General features: G+C 46.6%; 1 protein-coding gene across 1 annotated transcript in view; it reads left to right on the top strand.

The window, feature by feature from the left end:
• Positions 1-216: 216 nt before the first annotated feature.
• The window catches only part of LOC142793055 (uncharacterized), a 186,289-nt gene continuing 170,851 nt past the window's right edge, over positions 217-15,654 (top strand). Inside the window, exon 1 of the mRNA XM_075885730.1 lies at positions 217-1,020. Within this exon, the coding sequence (XP_075741845.1) occupies positions 1,002-1,020 (19 nt within the window). The 5' untranslated portion in view covers positions 217-1,001. The remainder of the gene's footprint in view (positions 1,021-15,654) is intronic.

Here is a 15,654-nt window from a genome sequence, read left to right as displayed (position 1 = left end):
AATTTAGGAAACCATTCACAGCTCATGTTGCTCATATATGGGCCAATCGAGAGTATGTACCCTAATGACGTCTCGTGATTGACCGTTCTGGCGTCGCGAATAGCACCTAAAAGGCGAGAAATGCGAAGCGACAACAACGTGTTCTTGTATTTTTACCGGCGGTTAGGGGTGACTTTAGGTATGTATACGTTGTTACGTTTGGCCCGGCAGTTCGTCTGGGCAGCCATCATCAACCTTCAAGCCCTTGACAACGTTTAGGGCACTTTCAAATTGTTTTTTTGTGGCGAAAAGGCAAGAGTTTGCGCGAGACCCCTCGCGGAGCGCTACGCAACAAGAGTGAATCGCGTCCCGTCGTCTAGGTGGCGCCACGGTTCTAGTTTCTTGGCTGACCCATTGGCCACCAGGTGCTGCTCGCTCTCTCCCGCTTGCTGAGCGTGCTTGTCGCTTGCTCTGTGTGCATTTTGATTAGATATATGTTTTTTATTCCCTTGTCCGGCCAGCCAAGCGGCGCACGCTCTTCTCCGCCTGCGAGTTCGCGGCGGCGCAGCTCTCGACTGGCTCGGCGGTGGCGCGGTTGTGCGGGCGAACGTGTGTCTGTTTCTTTTTATCGCTTCGCATTCCGCGCTTTCAGAGCGCCACGGCACCCCAGGATTGGTGAACCCGGGCGAGCCTCAGGTTAACGGCGCCGTGTTTTCTGTGACTACGTGGTCGACGACGACACTGTGCGATTCGGTGCTCGGTTGGTGCGTGTGGTGTGCTTGTGCGCGGCGGTGATTGTCGGCGTCCATGCGGCCCGCTCGTCGGCGTCGCTGTTACCGTAGCAGCTCGGATCCACAGCAGAAGCTCGCCGCTCCGCGAGCACGCCGTCACGACAGACGGGCCCGCGGCACTGACGCGATGCTCTTGCGAAGTCGGCACCGAATCGGATTACCTTCCTCTTGAACGCTTCGCCGCCGCTGCAAGGAGACGTCGGCCGCCGCCGCCGCGTCGGGATTTTTTAGATGCCACGCAAACTCTTGGGTGAGTAAAAACGATTCTAAAAAACCAGTCGACGACGCCGCGAAGTTACCGCCGTGGCGGCGGTCGCTCGCATAGCCGGGGTGCGTGCTTAGCAAGCAGCCTACCTAAGTGGTGGTGGCGTCCTTGCCCGATTGCCGCGAGGTTAGCCAAGGCCGTTCGATGCCTGTCCCGTCGAGTGGGGAGTGCCGGACCCGTCGCTGCATGAAAAATGCCGATGCTCGTCTCGACTACTTCGCGGCGTGGGAGCGCCTGGCCGCGAATTGTGCTGCGCGCACTCCCCGAATCACGCGTGGTGCGGACGCGCAAGAAAATGAGAAAAAAAAAAAAAAACGCATACCACGCGGGGCGCTTCTGGTTTCTGCGGCGTCTGCTTAGTTTCTTCCGTTGGTTCGGCGCGGGAAGTTGCCTGGTTCTTTTTCGCGTAAACCTTAGGAAGAGCAGACGTTGTTTGTTTGTCGTCTGTTTTGAACTCAACTTTCGAAGGAGAATATGTGAGCTAGTTTGTTGAGATTTATGATGAAAGAAGGTATACGTGCACACACTGGCCGCGCACAAGGGCGTATTATTTTGTTATCATCTATAAGAACTTGTTCATGGGCGAGTTGGTGGCCCAAGTTTTTGAGACAACAAAAAAGTTATTTCTGGCACAGTGTTCGAAACAGTAAAGAAATGACAGTGATCTCTCACATGTCTCGTTTTTTTCATGTTTCAGGCACTGCGCCAGAAATGACATGTTCAACATGTTAACAACTGTTCTCCTGTGTCCGTGGCTGCATGCCTTTCTTTACTAAACTTCTGCTTCTTCCGTGCAAACCTTAGGAAGAATAGACAATTTTGTTCGTCGTTTGCATCGAACGACCGAAGTTGAGCCACTCGAAGCGGATTCATGAAAAAGGGAAAAGACGCGCAGATGTGGACATGCGTTGCTCGGTTCTTTCGTGTCTGAGTCGGTGCGCCTACCGTACTTTACCTTACTTTTGCAGCTTTCGCGCAAACTTCAGGGCCAGACGATTTTTGTTTGTTTGTCGTCTGCTTCGCCCCCTCTTTGCGCTGCCGTGCAGGGTAGCAGACAGAAGAGAAACATTTACTCTGCGATGCCAGGCATGTTGTTTATCCGTATTTCTCAGACGAGTTTCTTGTTACCCGCGTTTTCGTAAACTTTCGAACAGAGCAGACGATTTCTGTCGTCTGCTCTTTTCTGTTTTCTTAATTATCTTCTTGTCTGACCTCAGCACCGCCTCCTTAAAGCGCGTTTTCTCGGAGACTCGTTTACACACGTCAGAAACTCGTTTCGTCTTCGTTTATGCAGCCAAACTGCCGCTTGCAGTGAATGGTTGGGGAAACATAAATGGTCGGTTGGGGTCTAGCCCGCCCTCTGCACGTCTTGCCACGGGAGAAGAAACTTAGACGTTTTGACGAACTCAAGCAACGATAGCAAAAGGATTGAAAGTAGGAAGGGCTGCGGATCAAGGCCTCGTTTTTTTCGTTAGTTACAATGGCATGATGTCAGTAGAGAATGAAAGCCAAGGAAATTATAGAGGACTTGTAGTCTGTGCATTGATTAGGACATAGCTTCGAAGGAATTAAAGAGGACGCAATATCAACTTTGCTTCTTGTAGAGACCGCTTGTGATGACGCTCTCCTGTCAAGATTACAAAATAATCCTGTGTGTGTGTGGTGTTAAGATCGACCCATTTTACGATTTTTAAATTCAGTTATCACCAACCAGCGCACATGTCTGCTTTGAGAAGGAAAGCTTTGCTGCAGTGATTTGCTGGTTTATTTGTCCCTCTGATTTTCGTTTAGGCTTGTGTTGGATTTTATTGCGCTGTTACATCTTTCCTCTGCCTACCTTTGTCACCTGCACGTGTACAGTCAATGAGGTCCGATCATTTTTTTTCTTTCCTGCTGCTCATTCATTGCTGTTGTTTTGACGATACAGTACTGTTTTGTTCAATGGCCTCATATTGTTCCGTCGACAAGGTGTCTTTCTGCGCGTTGTGTAATGAGGCGGTTGCTCATGGTATTGCAGTTCTTGCAACTTCTTGGGAAACTTGCCTGGAGGCCGGTGAAAATTGGATTTCCTTGAAAAAAAAAAAAAAAGGAAACAAATTATCCAGATTCAACAGTCTCCTCGTTTTAAAGTCCGATAGTAGTCCATTTGTTTTTTTTTTTCCTTTTTTATTCGCTTGGGTTAAGTTGTTCGACTTTGCGGCTATTGAAGCTCATCCTATGAAAACTCAGTGTGTCTACCAACCTGGAGAACCTGGAAAAGTCGGGGAATTTATGAAAAACCTGACCAGGTCATGGACACTGACAGCAGTTATGTGTGGTCGTCACAAAAATAAGCATTCATCATCATCAGCCTGACTGCGCCCACTGCAGGGCAAAGGCCTCTCCCACCATCCGCTAATCATCCTGGTCTTGTGCCTTCCGTTGCCACGTTATACCCGCAAACTTTTTAATCTCACCAACCCACCTGACTCTGTCTCCCCTTCGGGCGTTTGCCTTTTCAGGGAATCCAGTCAGTTACCCTTAATGACCACCGGTTATCCTGCCTACGTGCTACGTGTCCGGCCTGTGTCCATTTCTTTTTCTTGATGTCATCTCTGATAACCTTAGCCCCGGTTTGTTCCCTTCCCTACTCTGCTCTCTCTCTGCCCCTTAAGGTTTACCATTGATTAAAGCTTAGGAAGTAGCCTTTCCACCTGCAACTACAGTGAGCTGCTAAAAGAGGTGTAAAAAAAAAAATCAGTGCATAACTCTTGCTTCTTAGTGTAAATGCGAAAGGATGCACCGACCCGTGGAACACAGTTTACTGACGTTTCGGCTCCCGATATGGGAGGGAGCCTTGCTCACATCAAAAGCCATGAGAAAGGCACAGCGTACTTAAGTACGCCCAAATATGTGACGTAAGCAGCGAGAGTGCATTGCCAGAAGCGTCCCTTTACTCCTGTGCAGCGTATGCACAGTCGTCTGTATCTGAATTCCAGGTGCAGGCATCACGCAAGCTTTTTTTTTTTTTTTTTTGAAAGTGCGGAGCATTTTATAGTCACACCTACTCGCAAATGCGGCGTTGGCGGTGGTGTGTACACCTCTGCTGTGCATGCTTGCGTGTCGCATATCGTGCCGCATGCTCGCGCCTCTGCCAACTGTCGCGAGATGGCGCAACTTACACGTTTCCTAGCAGCTTTTACTGTGATGTCGGACTAGGCTCCTTCAAACTTTCATCTGTGGTTACCTTTAACTGGTGTGTTTGCTTCGTGGTTCTTCCGAACATGAAACAGCTGACTTGCTCATTGCCTGGCTCAGATGTTTTATTTTGGCCAGATATACATATTAGGGGTGAAGCTCCTAAAGGGGTGGGTCTTTCCAGCCCTGGTATGCTTGTACGTGACTGCTTATAGTTCAACTTTTGCCGACTGCCCACTACTTTGTCCTAGCAAACATCCCATTACGCCCCAATCACCGATCCGCCCCGCTGTGGTGGTCTAGTGGCTAAGGTACTCGGCTGCTGACCCGCAGGTCACGGGTTCGAATCCCGGCTGCGGTGGCTGCATTTCCGATGGAAGCGGAAATGTTGTAGGCCCGTGTGCTCAGATTTGGGTGCATGTTAAAGAACCCCAGGTGGTCGAAGTTTCCGGAGCCCTGCACAACGGCGTCTCTCATGATCATATGGTGGTTTTGGGACGTTAAACCGCACATATCAATCATCATCCATCACCTATTCATCACCTCACCGACCACAAAACAAATGTTGTTGAGAAGTAGCCAAAATGAAATACAATATGGTCGTGTACTTGTATCCAGGTGCGCGTTAAAGAACCATAGATTGTGCCACTGTGTCCATCCCTTGTTTGTACGTAATTGCCTATAGTTCCACCTTTACAAGCTGCCCACTACTTTGTCCTCGCTAACATCCCGCTACGCCCCATTACCTATCCACCACTTCACCGACCGTGAAGCCGTTATAATAAAGGGGGAACGAAAGCGACGCACAGCTACCACTTACAAACAATAAAAATTCTTGTGTAATTATATACAGTGTTTGTCACGTCTTTGATGATGTAGTGGGCGATCATCGCGGATAGTTCACGGTTTAGCGATGAAACCCTCAAGCGCTTTGCCCCACTCGTCATCGTTCACTCTGTGGATATGCTGCGATTTTTTTTTTCACATTTACCGCACGTGCTCAGAACATTCCGAGTGCGTCTGGTAAATATGTTTACTTATTATATGTTGAGTGCATGACTTTTTTTTTACCACTAGAGGGTTTTCCAAGCAAACGTGGCGATCATGGAATTTGCTTTTAATCATAACGAAAATCCTGGCAGAGTCAGGGAATTTAGAAGTATAATGTTGGTAGACACCCTTGAACTTGTTTGTGAAAGTCTGCGTTTTGGCCATACTTTATATACGTTCGTGCATGTGTGTGTAAGCGTGCGAGTATATATGCATACACGTGCGAAATCTCAGGGGCAGCTACTGAAAGTAAACTGATTTTCCATGTGTTAGTATATTCCGCTTGCACAATACCAAGGTCATCACGTCTGTCGCGAACGGACGCTCGGCAGGCAAGGAAAGGCGGATGGCGAAGCCACATTGAAGTTTGGGCACGTGTAGTTGTGACGTCAGAGATATTGAAGACATATGCTTGGGCCTGCGAAGTCTCCAATCGCTAAAAAAAAGAAAAATAGTCTTTTAAGGGAGCCTGATAGCATATCAATCTGTTAACTTCGTTGGCGCCGCAGTACAAAAAAAAAACTGATATCAGTGACGTCACCACTAGAGATTTCAGCGGCAAATCTAAAACGAACAGTAAACTCTGATTTTTCTCATCTATTATATCTGTAATTGTGGAATCAATGACACTAGCGTTTTCAGAACATAATTTTATCAGTCTGAAGTAGTTTAGTGACCGCTTGAGTACTGCACTTTCCTCTTCAGGCTTCGTTATAACGAAGTCCGCGGTCGTGTAGCGGCTGGGGTGGTCGACTGCTGATCCGAAGGCTTGATTCTGGCCTGGGTGTTCGATGGAGGTGAATGCTAGATAGAGGCTGGTGTACTGTGCAATGTCTGCACGTTAAAAAAAAAAAAAAAAGCGATGGTTGAGACTTCTGCGCCGATTTCCCTCATAATCATATTGGGGTCCTAAGGACACGGATATTATTATTCGTCATGACATGGAGCTTTCTCGGCGATTTGAAAAAGAGCGTCGCTTAAACGAGGAGCACTCATAATATCTGGTTGTTTAAAAAGGGGGCCGTTGCGTTTAAGCGGTCCCTCCCCTTTTTCAACGCACCATCCGAACCGATCGGCGAGGTTTTGCTTGCTCAGGCGGCGACGCGGCTGCAGCGGACCCCGCTCGTTGGTGGCGAGATGAAATCCGGTTCCGCTCGACAACGTTTCGGCCACGAAGCCAAAGGCCCTGCTTGTACGAGCAGGTCTCAAGGGCTGCTGCCGCGTGTTGACTCAACGAATTCCTTCCTGAATCCAAAGCGTAGTTGTTGGCTCGTCGCCGCGTGCAATGGACTCATGGCGAAAGTATCTCTGCTCTCTGTTTTATTTCGATCGAGGGGACCCGGGGTGAAGAGTACTCGATCCGCTTCCGTTTCTCGTGGCCTGTGATATGTCTCGCTGTAACACGTGATTTCGGGGTCATCCGACCGAATGGGTCACCTGTGTGGCGCTGTAGGTTTCGGACACAGGCGTAGCCGGGGGGGGGGGGGGGGGATTTCTTAATTTTGCATGTGCTATAGTGTGTTCCAGTGATGTCACTCGCTGCGAACATTAGCCGAAAAAAAAATTAATACAGGGTAGCTCCTTTAGCATAGATGAACTAATCAGACGTTGATGAATAAATGTAACCGTTCTGTTGAATATCTTTCGTTAGTTACTATATTTTAAAGGTTCCTTAAGCAATATTTGTTCATTACACAGATTATCGGACTGACTTTATCGTAGCACATCTGAAATAATGCGACGTCTCCGAAGAAATGCTACATTTCACTGAATCATGTGTTCGGGGAGCATTTTCTCTGCACGACTGTAAACGTTATCAGGCTTGCTTGCGTCAGTTCCTTTAATTAAAAATCTGGCTCTGGCACTTGCCCGCCAAAAAAAAAAACAACAAAAAGGTCACGCTTATAGCGCGCTCGTCGTTCGTGATCGGAAAATGCCGGGACTGCAGTGATAACGCTGTGATAACGCAAGCACGAGGCATATAGATTGGGACAGATACACTCGGATATTACTCAAATAGTAGCTTACTTGTTTATCAGCTTGTAAACATGGGGTGCATCAATACGGGCTCCAGGACCCACCCCATGTTATGTTGCTTTTATCCCAGTCATTCCTTTGCCACGCTATTGAAAGTAGTTTTTTCGACAGGGAGCAGGCCAGTGCTGCGTGTCTATTTCACTGATTCTCGGGAATCGGAGAAATCGAGGCTATTTCGTAAATGCACATCAAACGGATTGTCCATTTCGGCGCGCGATCATTGGACAGAACTGGAAGGTCCGCGGAAAAGCGCCAGTCAACCTCGCTAGCCATTTCCTATGAAATCAAACCTGGAAGCCTGTCCCGGTAACATCAAGTGAACAAATAGCATTTTAGCGAGTATGACACAACAGAACGTGACGTATCGTGGCTGTTCGTTATTGTATGACTGATGGAAAGTGACTGCGAGAACACAAGGGGACTCCTTGTGTTTCCTCCCATACCCACAGTTATAGAGGGCATGGCCACATGTAGCACTGAAATTTCTTTTATACATCTGATTACACGTTACGGTAGATTAATTTACATTGTAATGTGATTAGTCTAATTATATCTTAAGGGCACCTGTAGACTACTTCAAGAGTTTGTGGGGTAGGTTCGAAATAAATGTAATGCAAGAGACAAAAGGAAACGAAATAAGTGTATCTCCTTTTTTTGAAAGTGAGTGCACTATTGGAAGGCTTCCTGTCCTTCGCCGAAAGGGGAAAGTGATTGCAGTCTTGAATTGTGTTTCATGAAAATGAATATAACAAAACAAGAAGCAGTCGTGAATCGGCACATTCCCACCAGAGCGTGGCCTTCAGCGAGCGCCATGGAGCGAACGATCGAACGAGAAAAAAATGAAAACACACGAGCACACGAGCACACCGCAGGGTGGGTATCTGCTTTGATTCGGGTGAGAACCGGTGGGGATCATCGACCCGCGCGCTTCCCATGGTGTCGCGTGTCGCTATATAGGATCCATTTGCGGGCACCACCACACCTCTGCGGGCCGAATTGTCGGCCTCTGCAGTATGGCCACCTCAGGGTTGGCTCTGTTTTTGGGGCGACATATAAGCACTATCTATCCCCGGGGACTGGATATAAACTTTTTGGACTTTACCCTATGGTTTTGCGCTGTAGCACTCATCACATCGAGAAAGAGAGAGTGGCACCCTGAAAAGGGTCGTATTAAACGTGCTTACACCTGTTCTGCGAGATGACTCGCGAGGAAACCAGGCCACAGCGCGGGACCACAAGCTGCATTATCGCGCAGCTAGGTTGCAGCGATCGCGTGTATCTAACAGCTGCGCCTCCTGTCGTTCTCAAAACGTCGTCTGCTCGTGTTTACGAGAGCAGACGACGCTCTACATTGCCGTCTGTATTGCCCATGACAGGTGCAAACGACACGACTGCGGTTGCGTAAGGCATTGCGCTGCCGGACGTAAAATTTGGTGTGTGGATTTAACGTCCCAAGGCGGCTCAGACTTTGAGAGACGTCGTAGTGGATGGCTTCGTATGCTTTCGACTGTGTTTCGTTTTTTGAAGTGCACTCAGATCCTCCTTCATCGAACGGGCTGGCTACATAGACCTCAGAGCAGCTGTCTATGTATGCCAAGTGTATAATTTATTCGCGAAGTTTACTCGGCCTCATAACAACTACGTGGGGTGCTTTCTCATCCGAAACGTTTTATTAGCGCTGCTTCAGATGACCTCATAAACGCGACCAAAGGCAGTTTTGTTCATATTCGTCGATGTGTACTCAATACGGCTTTCCAGACGACTTTTCACGGTGCCGTCAAAAAATGTTTCGTTCTTATTGTGTTTATGGCAATAAACACATTGCAAGCGTACATTTAATGCTCTACTTCGGAAACGTTGGGCTCTAACACCCGATGGCACGTTTCCAGAATCTGTGAATGACAAAGGAAATAACACTGTCTACTTCGTCTCGATATAGGCTTTACAGTTACGTGCACGTCTTCTCTGGATTACCTGGGTGGTTCATATAGGGTGCTGATGTAACCGTTATTTGTACATCGGTATTCACCCTATAACCCTCCGGTTTTTCGCAACTGTATAATAATAATAATAATAATAATAATAATAATAATAATAATAATAATAATAATAATAATAATAATAATAATAATAATAATAATAATCTGTAGAGTTTTACGTGCCAAAACCTCGCTGTGATTGTGAAAGGTGCCGTAGTGGAGGGCTTCGTTAATTTCGACCAGCTGCTGTTCTTTAACGTGCAATGACACCGCACATAGAAGGGGGGGGGAGGGGGGGGGGGGCTCGAGCACTTCACATCCATTCGAATTTCGAACGCCGTGGCTCAGATCGAATCCGTGACCTTTGGGTCAGCGGCCTAGCACACGTTTATGGTGTCGCTCAGTGCAGCGAGGCGGACTCATCAAAAGGAGAAGCTGCGGTGTTGGAGTCACGTGTGTCCGTGTGTCGGTTAGTTCGACGCTAGCCTACATCATGATTTATTTGCGGGATCCGACGTTATTTCAATAACAATTATTTGTGCGGTTTTATGTGCCAAAATTACGATAATGAGGCAGGCCGGAGGTGGCAAACCCGGAGTAATTTATACCGCACCTACGCATCTTCGATGTGAACCTAACTCGATAGGAAGCGCATGGGTGTTCTGTCATTCACTCTTATCGAAACGGGGTCGCCGTTTAGCCCCCCAAAAAAAGAAAAACCTTTTAGGCACTTTGATTGGAGATGCTAATTGACATTTTTTTATACGTCGCTTTATTGCAAAGTTGGACCTCGTTCTGAGAAACCGCGTTTTCTTGTTCTGCCCCCTTTATTAACTTTTTTTTAAGGATGCAGCCGGAATATGCTCTAAAAAGAAAGTCTGGTATTTCGAACAGAGACGCTTCAGGAGACTAAATTAAACAAAGAAAGAAGTAGGGGAGGTACTGGATATTTGTATTCGCTCTCCGCTCAATCAGATAGCCAAGTAAAAAGTGTCCCTCAATCAATTGCTGAATTAATTACCCTTTTCTTTTTCTCGGTAACTGAAGTTTTGTTCGATTCGTGGTCGTTACTTGTAGTGATGTCTTATTTCTTTTAGCTTAATGTTAAGAAAATGCGAAATTTCCGAGGTTCAATGTTGTTTTGTTTCCTTGTTTTTAGGAATACAATGCCTGAAATAAAAGCATTGTGCCTGACACAGAACCGAACACCCCGGGGCGCCATTGGTGCGGCACTCACCTGACCCGAAAGTCGCGGGTTCGTTCCCGGTGGTCACATTTCCACGTCGGCGAAATCCGCGCACTGTGCGATGGCAGTGTAGGTCGAAATGTACGGAGTCCCCAGCCAGAGCGTCTCTCATAACTATATATGTAGTTGTTTTCAGACGTAATACCCCGAAACACTATAATGGTTATCGTGGAGTGCTCATATTTGTTCAGTAGTACGTCAATCAATATTCGTCAAAGGAAGGCAGCTATTATGGCATCCAGCACAACATGGACAAAAGCTGTAGAGAGAGGAACTAAATAAAGGCAAACGAAGATATAACATTAAGGTCGTTTAGGCTGCGAGTATATATCGGGCATCTAAAATACCGAAATAACCAACCATCTGAAAAAAAAAGTTCAAATGAACACTATGAAACACGTGTTAAGAAAAAAACTGGCATGCTTATGTGCCGCGTTTGGCGCGTGTTCGCTTACCCGATGCCAAGGCTACCATGATCAGCGAGGCGGTGCCCCCAGGGAGAGGCGAGGGCAATGCGTGGCGCAGGCATGTTCGCTCGAAAATAAGCGTTGAAAGAGGCAAAATATGACTTCTCGTGATTGGGAAATCTCCATCCGCTCGGTAAGCTGGCGAATAAAAAAATTTACTTTATCTTTTTATTTTCTAAGGATAGATGTTTATGTATCTTGTTTGCGAGTTGTTAAATCGAATCCTGGTTCGTAACTTCAAGCCGGTGAATGAACGTTCGGCTTTTTCTCCAGTTCTCCCTTTTTCGCCTTGTGTACGAAATGGCGAAAATGAAATATTATGACTGATTGATTGATTGATTGAACTTCGAAGGAATGCAACGAAGTTGATACAGAAAAAAAAACAACAAAAAAAAACCTAGTGTGAACATTTATTACGCGTTCAATGCTAGTCCGCCATATGTCTATCCCGACATTCAACGCGCGCCCGCTTATGAGCGCTATACTTACGCAACCGGGAATTCGTTCGAAGCTTCTCACTTTATTTTCTATATTTAGCATTTCATTGCACTCTAGTTCATGGAAAGCGTAATATGAGGCACAATATACAGAACTGTGAAAGAACGAAAAAAAAAAAAATCGGCCAGGCTTGCGCGGAAGGTGCGCATGTCACAGCGAAAGCTAGAAGAGCGGCCTTCAGAGCCTTTTCAAAACGCTGATTGGGTAACTACTGCAAGCACACTTGCTTGGTACCCACTACGGCATTAATAACCAGTTTTTTTTTTTTTTTTTGGTAACAGGCCGGCATTCGCTATATGACATTTTTCGTCATTATTCTTAAAAGCGTGGTATGTGCCAAACACGAGCGAGGAATTTTGTGCCTATCGTTCATGCAGCGGCTGACGATGATAAGGAATTATGGCTGAAATGGGTATGCGCCACAATTAATAGGGAAACAAGAACAAGCTTGCGTAATGGGTTGGAGCATTGGACGGCGCACTCGTTACGCTATTCGCATTGTGCAACGGCTGGCTGTAATTAGCTGTTTTAAAACGATTTATAAGTCGTATTAACGCGAATACTTTCCCGACATCGAGCCTGTCTATGGAAAGTTCGCCAACAAGCCAGAAGCACCGGCGTAGCTCAGTGGTAGGATACTGGTCTGGCAACCAGTGGATCTGACTATGTCATTGGTGCGAGATTATTTTTTTTTTTTTCTAAATTCGCGCGACGTGGTTACGGACACTGGCGGTGGCGGACAACTGCGCTGACCCGAGTTGTGATCTCGTAACAGCTTTCGATGTAAAAAAAAGTAAGTGAAGAGGAAGGCGTTTGAAACGAAGGTATAAAAACAGGCTTCGTATATCGCCTACGTCGATGTTTTTTTTTCTTTTTTTCTTTTTCTTTCAGCGGCACATAGTTCTGATAAGTCAACCGTTATAACCTTTGGTTCAGCCGCGTTTCCCAATCACGGTATGCGCTGCGCAGCCTTTCGCGCGCTTTTGTATGCAACGCGATAGGAACAGAGAAAGAAGTAATAAAGAAAGAAAATAAAAGATACAGAAGGAAGGAGACCGAAAGGTAAATGAGAAAGAAAGAACGCTTAGAAAAAGAAACGGATGGCGAAGACATTGCTTTCAGAAATCGAGATAAAACAAGGGGGCTGTTTCGTAACCACTGGGTCACGCAACGCCACGCGATTATTGCCTTCCCCCCTCCCCTTCTCACCGCCCTTTCCGCCTCACGAACGTTGTGCTCTCCTTACTCGTCGGCATTCATCGATCGATTCAGGTATGCGGCCACACCGAATCAGAGAGTATAGAGAACTATCTCTCCAGGCTGATTCGTGCGAAGCACGTTTAAGAAAAAAAAAAGAGGCCCTTCCACCGCGGCGATTTGTGCCGTTCTGTCTGGAGCTCGTCGGGGGTTGGCCGAGTTTGACGACACTTGCGTTGGTATGCGGTACGGCACGGGCTGCGTTGCGTGGGCGCATTAGTCTTTTAGTCTCGCGAGTTGCGTGCAGTGTGCAGGAAAGCTACCCGTGCGTGTGTTGGAACCGTAGGTCGCGGTACCGAATCCCAGCCGCGACGGCTGCGTTTTCGACGGAGGCGAAAATGCTTCAGGCGCGTGGGCTTGCACTTGAAGAACCCCAGGTGGTCGAAACTTCCGCAGCCTTCCACTTTGATTGGCGTTTCTGTAATAATAATAATAATAATAATAATAATAATAATAATAATAATAATAATAATAATAATAAAAATAAAAATAATAATAATAATAATAATAATGTAGTTATTGCTAGCAGTGGGATCAGAAGTGAAAAGCCGAACGTGTTGTCACAGCTTTGGCCGGTCCTAATCCTGCCGTGACCAACACCACAATGGATTTCAGTAATCTCCAACGGATTAGCTTGCGAATAGGTGGTACATGGACAATGAGAGGAGTTCAGCCGTGGCAACACACAGCGAAATCCCGAAGCTCTGCGTGGCAAGGGAACCTAGTTTACTAGTTAATTAAAATGAACAAAACAAATCAGGCCAATGCAATTTTTGTAAGAAGTAATAAATTTTTGTTAACTAACGATAACGCATAACAACACATCGACGAAGTATAGTGTCAAAGTTTACTGGATTACTTAGTCTGCGAACTGCATAAACAAAGCAAAATAAATTAATAAAGGTCCAGTGAACTGTAATTCCGAACTTGCACGATATAGACAGACACATTGATCTTATTACGCCTTACCGCCTATTTCCCCCCGAATTGCTTAACGTATGCTCCTATTGAATGCACATTGTTGTCAGACTTTTTGAAAAGCACAGTGCAGCAACTTTAGTCGTAAATAGTCAAGCTTGTGAAGCAGTTATCCTCGCTTGACCATATCGTATTTTTGTAAAAATAAAGATCCCGAATCGGTCAAAATCAGTAGTCACAGCCAAAAGTTCATTTCACCAGAAAGTTCTGGATGGTCTTCAGTGTGAAATCGAGCTACTGTAGGCAGGTCGACTTCGCATGCAAAAAAAAAAAAGGTAGTCGATTTTAGTGTCTTTCTGCAATGCATGAATCCATCAGGCATAGAATACCGATTGTATATATACACTCTAAAAAAATATCGAGTGAAAAGGTTGTCTTTTTGTCCCACAACAATAATCGTCATCAGGCTTGCGTGCGCTTCCTTTCTTGAAAACTCGGCGCTGGCCACTTTCCTATCGAGAATGCAATGTAACCCTGATAAAGGGCATGTCGATCGTGACCGGAATGTACCGGGCGCGGGGCGATAGCGCAAGGATGGAACGCAATATAGATGACGATTATTGTTGTGGGACAAAAAGACACCCTTTTCACCCGCTCTTTTTTCGGAGTGCAGCCAGCTGGACCCTTGCATAGATTTCGCCGTGCTGTTCGGAATACGGCTGGACGCGGCATCGTAAGATGTTCTCCCTGGCGGGTTTTATTTTCCCGGCGCACGGTGTCTTCTTTCGCTCGTGGCCTGTTCTGTTGAGCGGCCGGCCCGTTTCGGAAATGTCTCCTGACGTAACCACAAATCGGCCGGGCTGCCGGAATCGCGGGTTAGCGCCGATTGCCGGCGATTGTGTTGCGAGCGTCCACATCTCCCGACTCCGACCTTCACGAGGCTATCCTGAGGTGGGCTGAGGTGGTGGAAGAGGCCTACCGCGAGTAGGATCCCTCACCTTCTCGCAGCCCCTTGCCCTTCGGATGGGTAAATGAAGTCGTTTCTCTCTTTCTCTCTCTAGTGCTGCTTTTCGATGATTGAATCTCGTTATTTACCGGGCATTCTTTCAGTCTTTTTAACGAGGCTGTTTGCTGGCCTAGTTGGTATTTCACGTAAGGACATAATTTAGCCGTGAAGTGAGTCGCGGCTAAGTTCGCGTCTTTTTTTTTTTTTGTTTGCCGGTGCATCATTGTTTTGTTTTGCTACGAGGTGCCATTGCAAGAATCAGTTTAGAAGACCCGGCCATTGGGCGAGTCGGTATTGCATTGTGAATGGCATTTGAATTTTGCCGCTGGGGGGGGGGGGGGAGGGAAGTCGAGGGTGGCAAGAAAAAAGATGGAATGAGTGTGAAGTTAAGCACAAGTACAGATTGCTTGAGTGTGGAAAAAAAGTAGTATATCGTATTCCACTATCGCGTGAAAAGTGATATATCGGTCAAACTGGGTGCTGTCTGAATTACCGAATTATGCACCATAGAAATTCCTTGAAAGGGCAGCCTTCGTCTAATCTGGGCCTGCATTGAAAGGATTTTAAGTGTCGTCCTTTTCTGAGTGAAACAAAAGTGTTGTCGAGCCTGAAGGATAGGACCGCGCGAGAGATCGTTGAGGCCTTTTTCGTAAGTCCGGTGACGCATGTGGGGCGAGGCCTTCGGTGAACCTGCATAAACTTGAGATTGATTGTCTGTTAGCACAACCACGTATTCTTGCTTGTTCGTTATATGCGTATTTTTCTGACAATAAACGTCCTGTTGTTAACCTTTCTGCTTTATTTCCTGTTTTTTCGTGTTTTTTTTTTTGTGCCCGAAATGCCGTTCACAAGAATCAGTCTTGGAGACTTCTTGTTACTGAGTGCAAGATACAGTGAAATATACGGTGGAACAGCTGGTGACAAAACTCGAGTTAGAACTCTCATTCCTTTCGTCGCTCTGACTGTTTTCTTTGATTTGGAGTT

This window comes from Rhipicephalus microplus, unplaced genomic scaffold, assembly GCF_043290135.1.
Source record: "Rhipicephalus microplus isolate Deutch F79 unplaced genomic scaffold, USDA_Rmic scaffold_272, whole genome shotgun sequence".
Lineage (NCBI taxonomy): Eukaryota > Metazoa > Arthropoda > Arachnida > Ixodida > Ixodidae > Rhipicephalus > Rhipicephalus microplus.
This window is presented reverse-complemented; position numbering and strand designations above follow the sequence as displayed.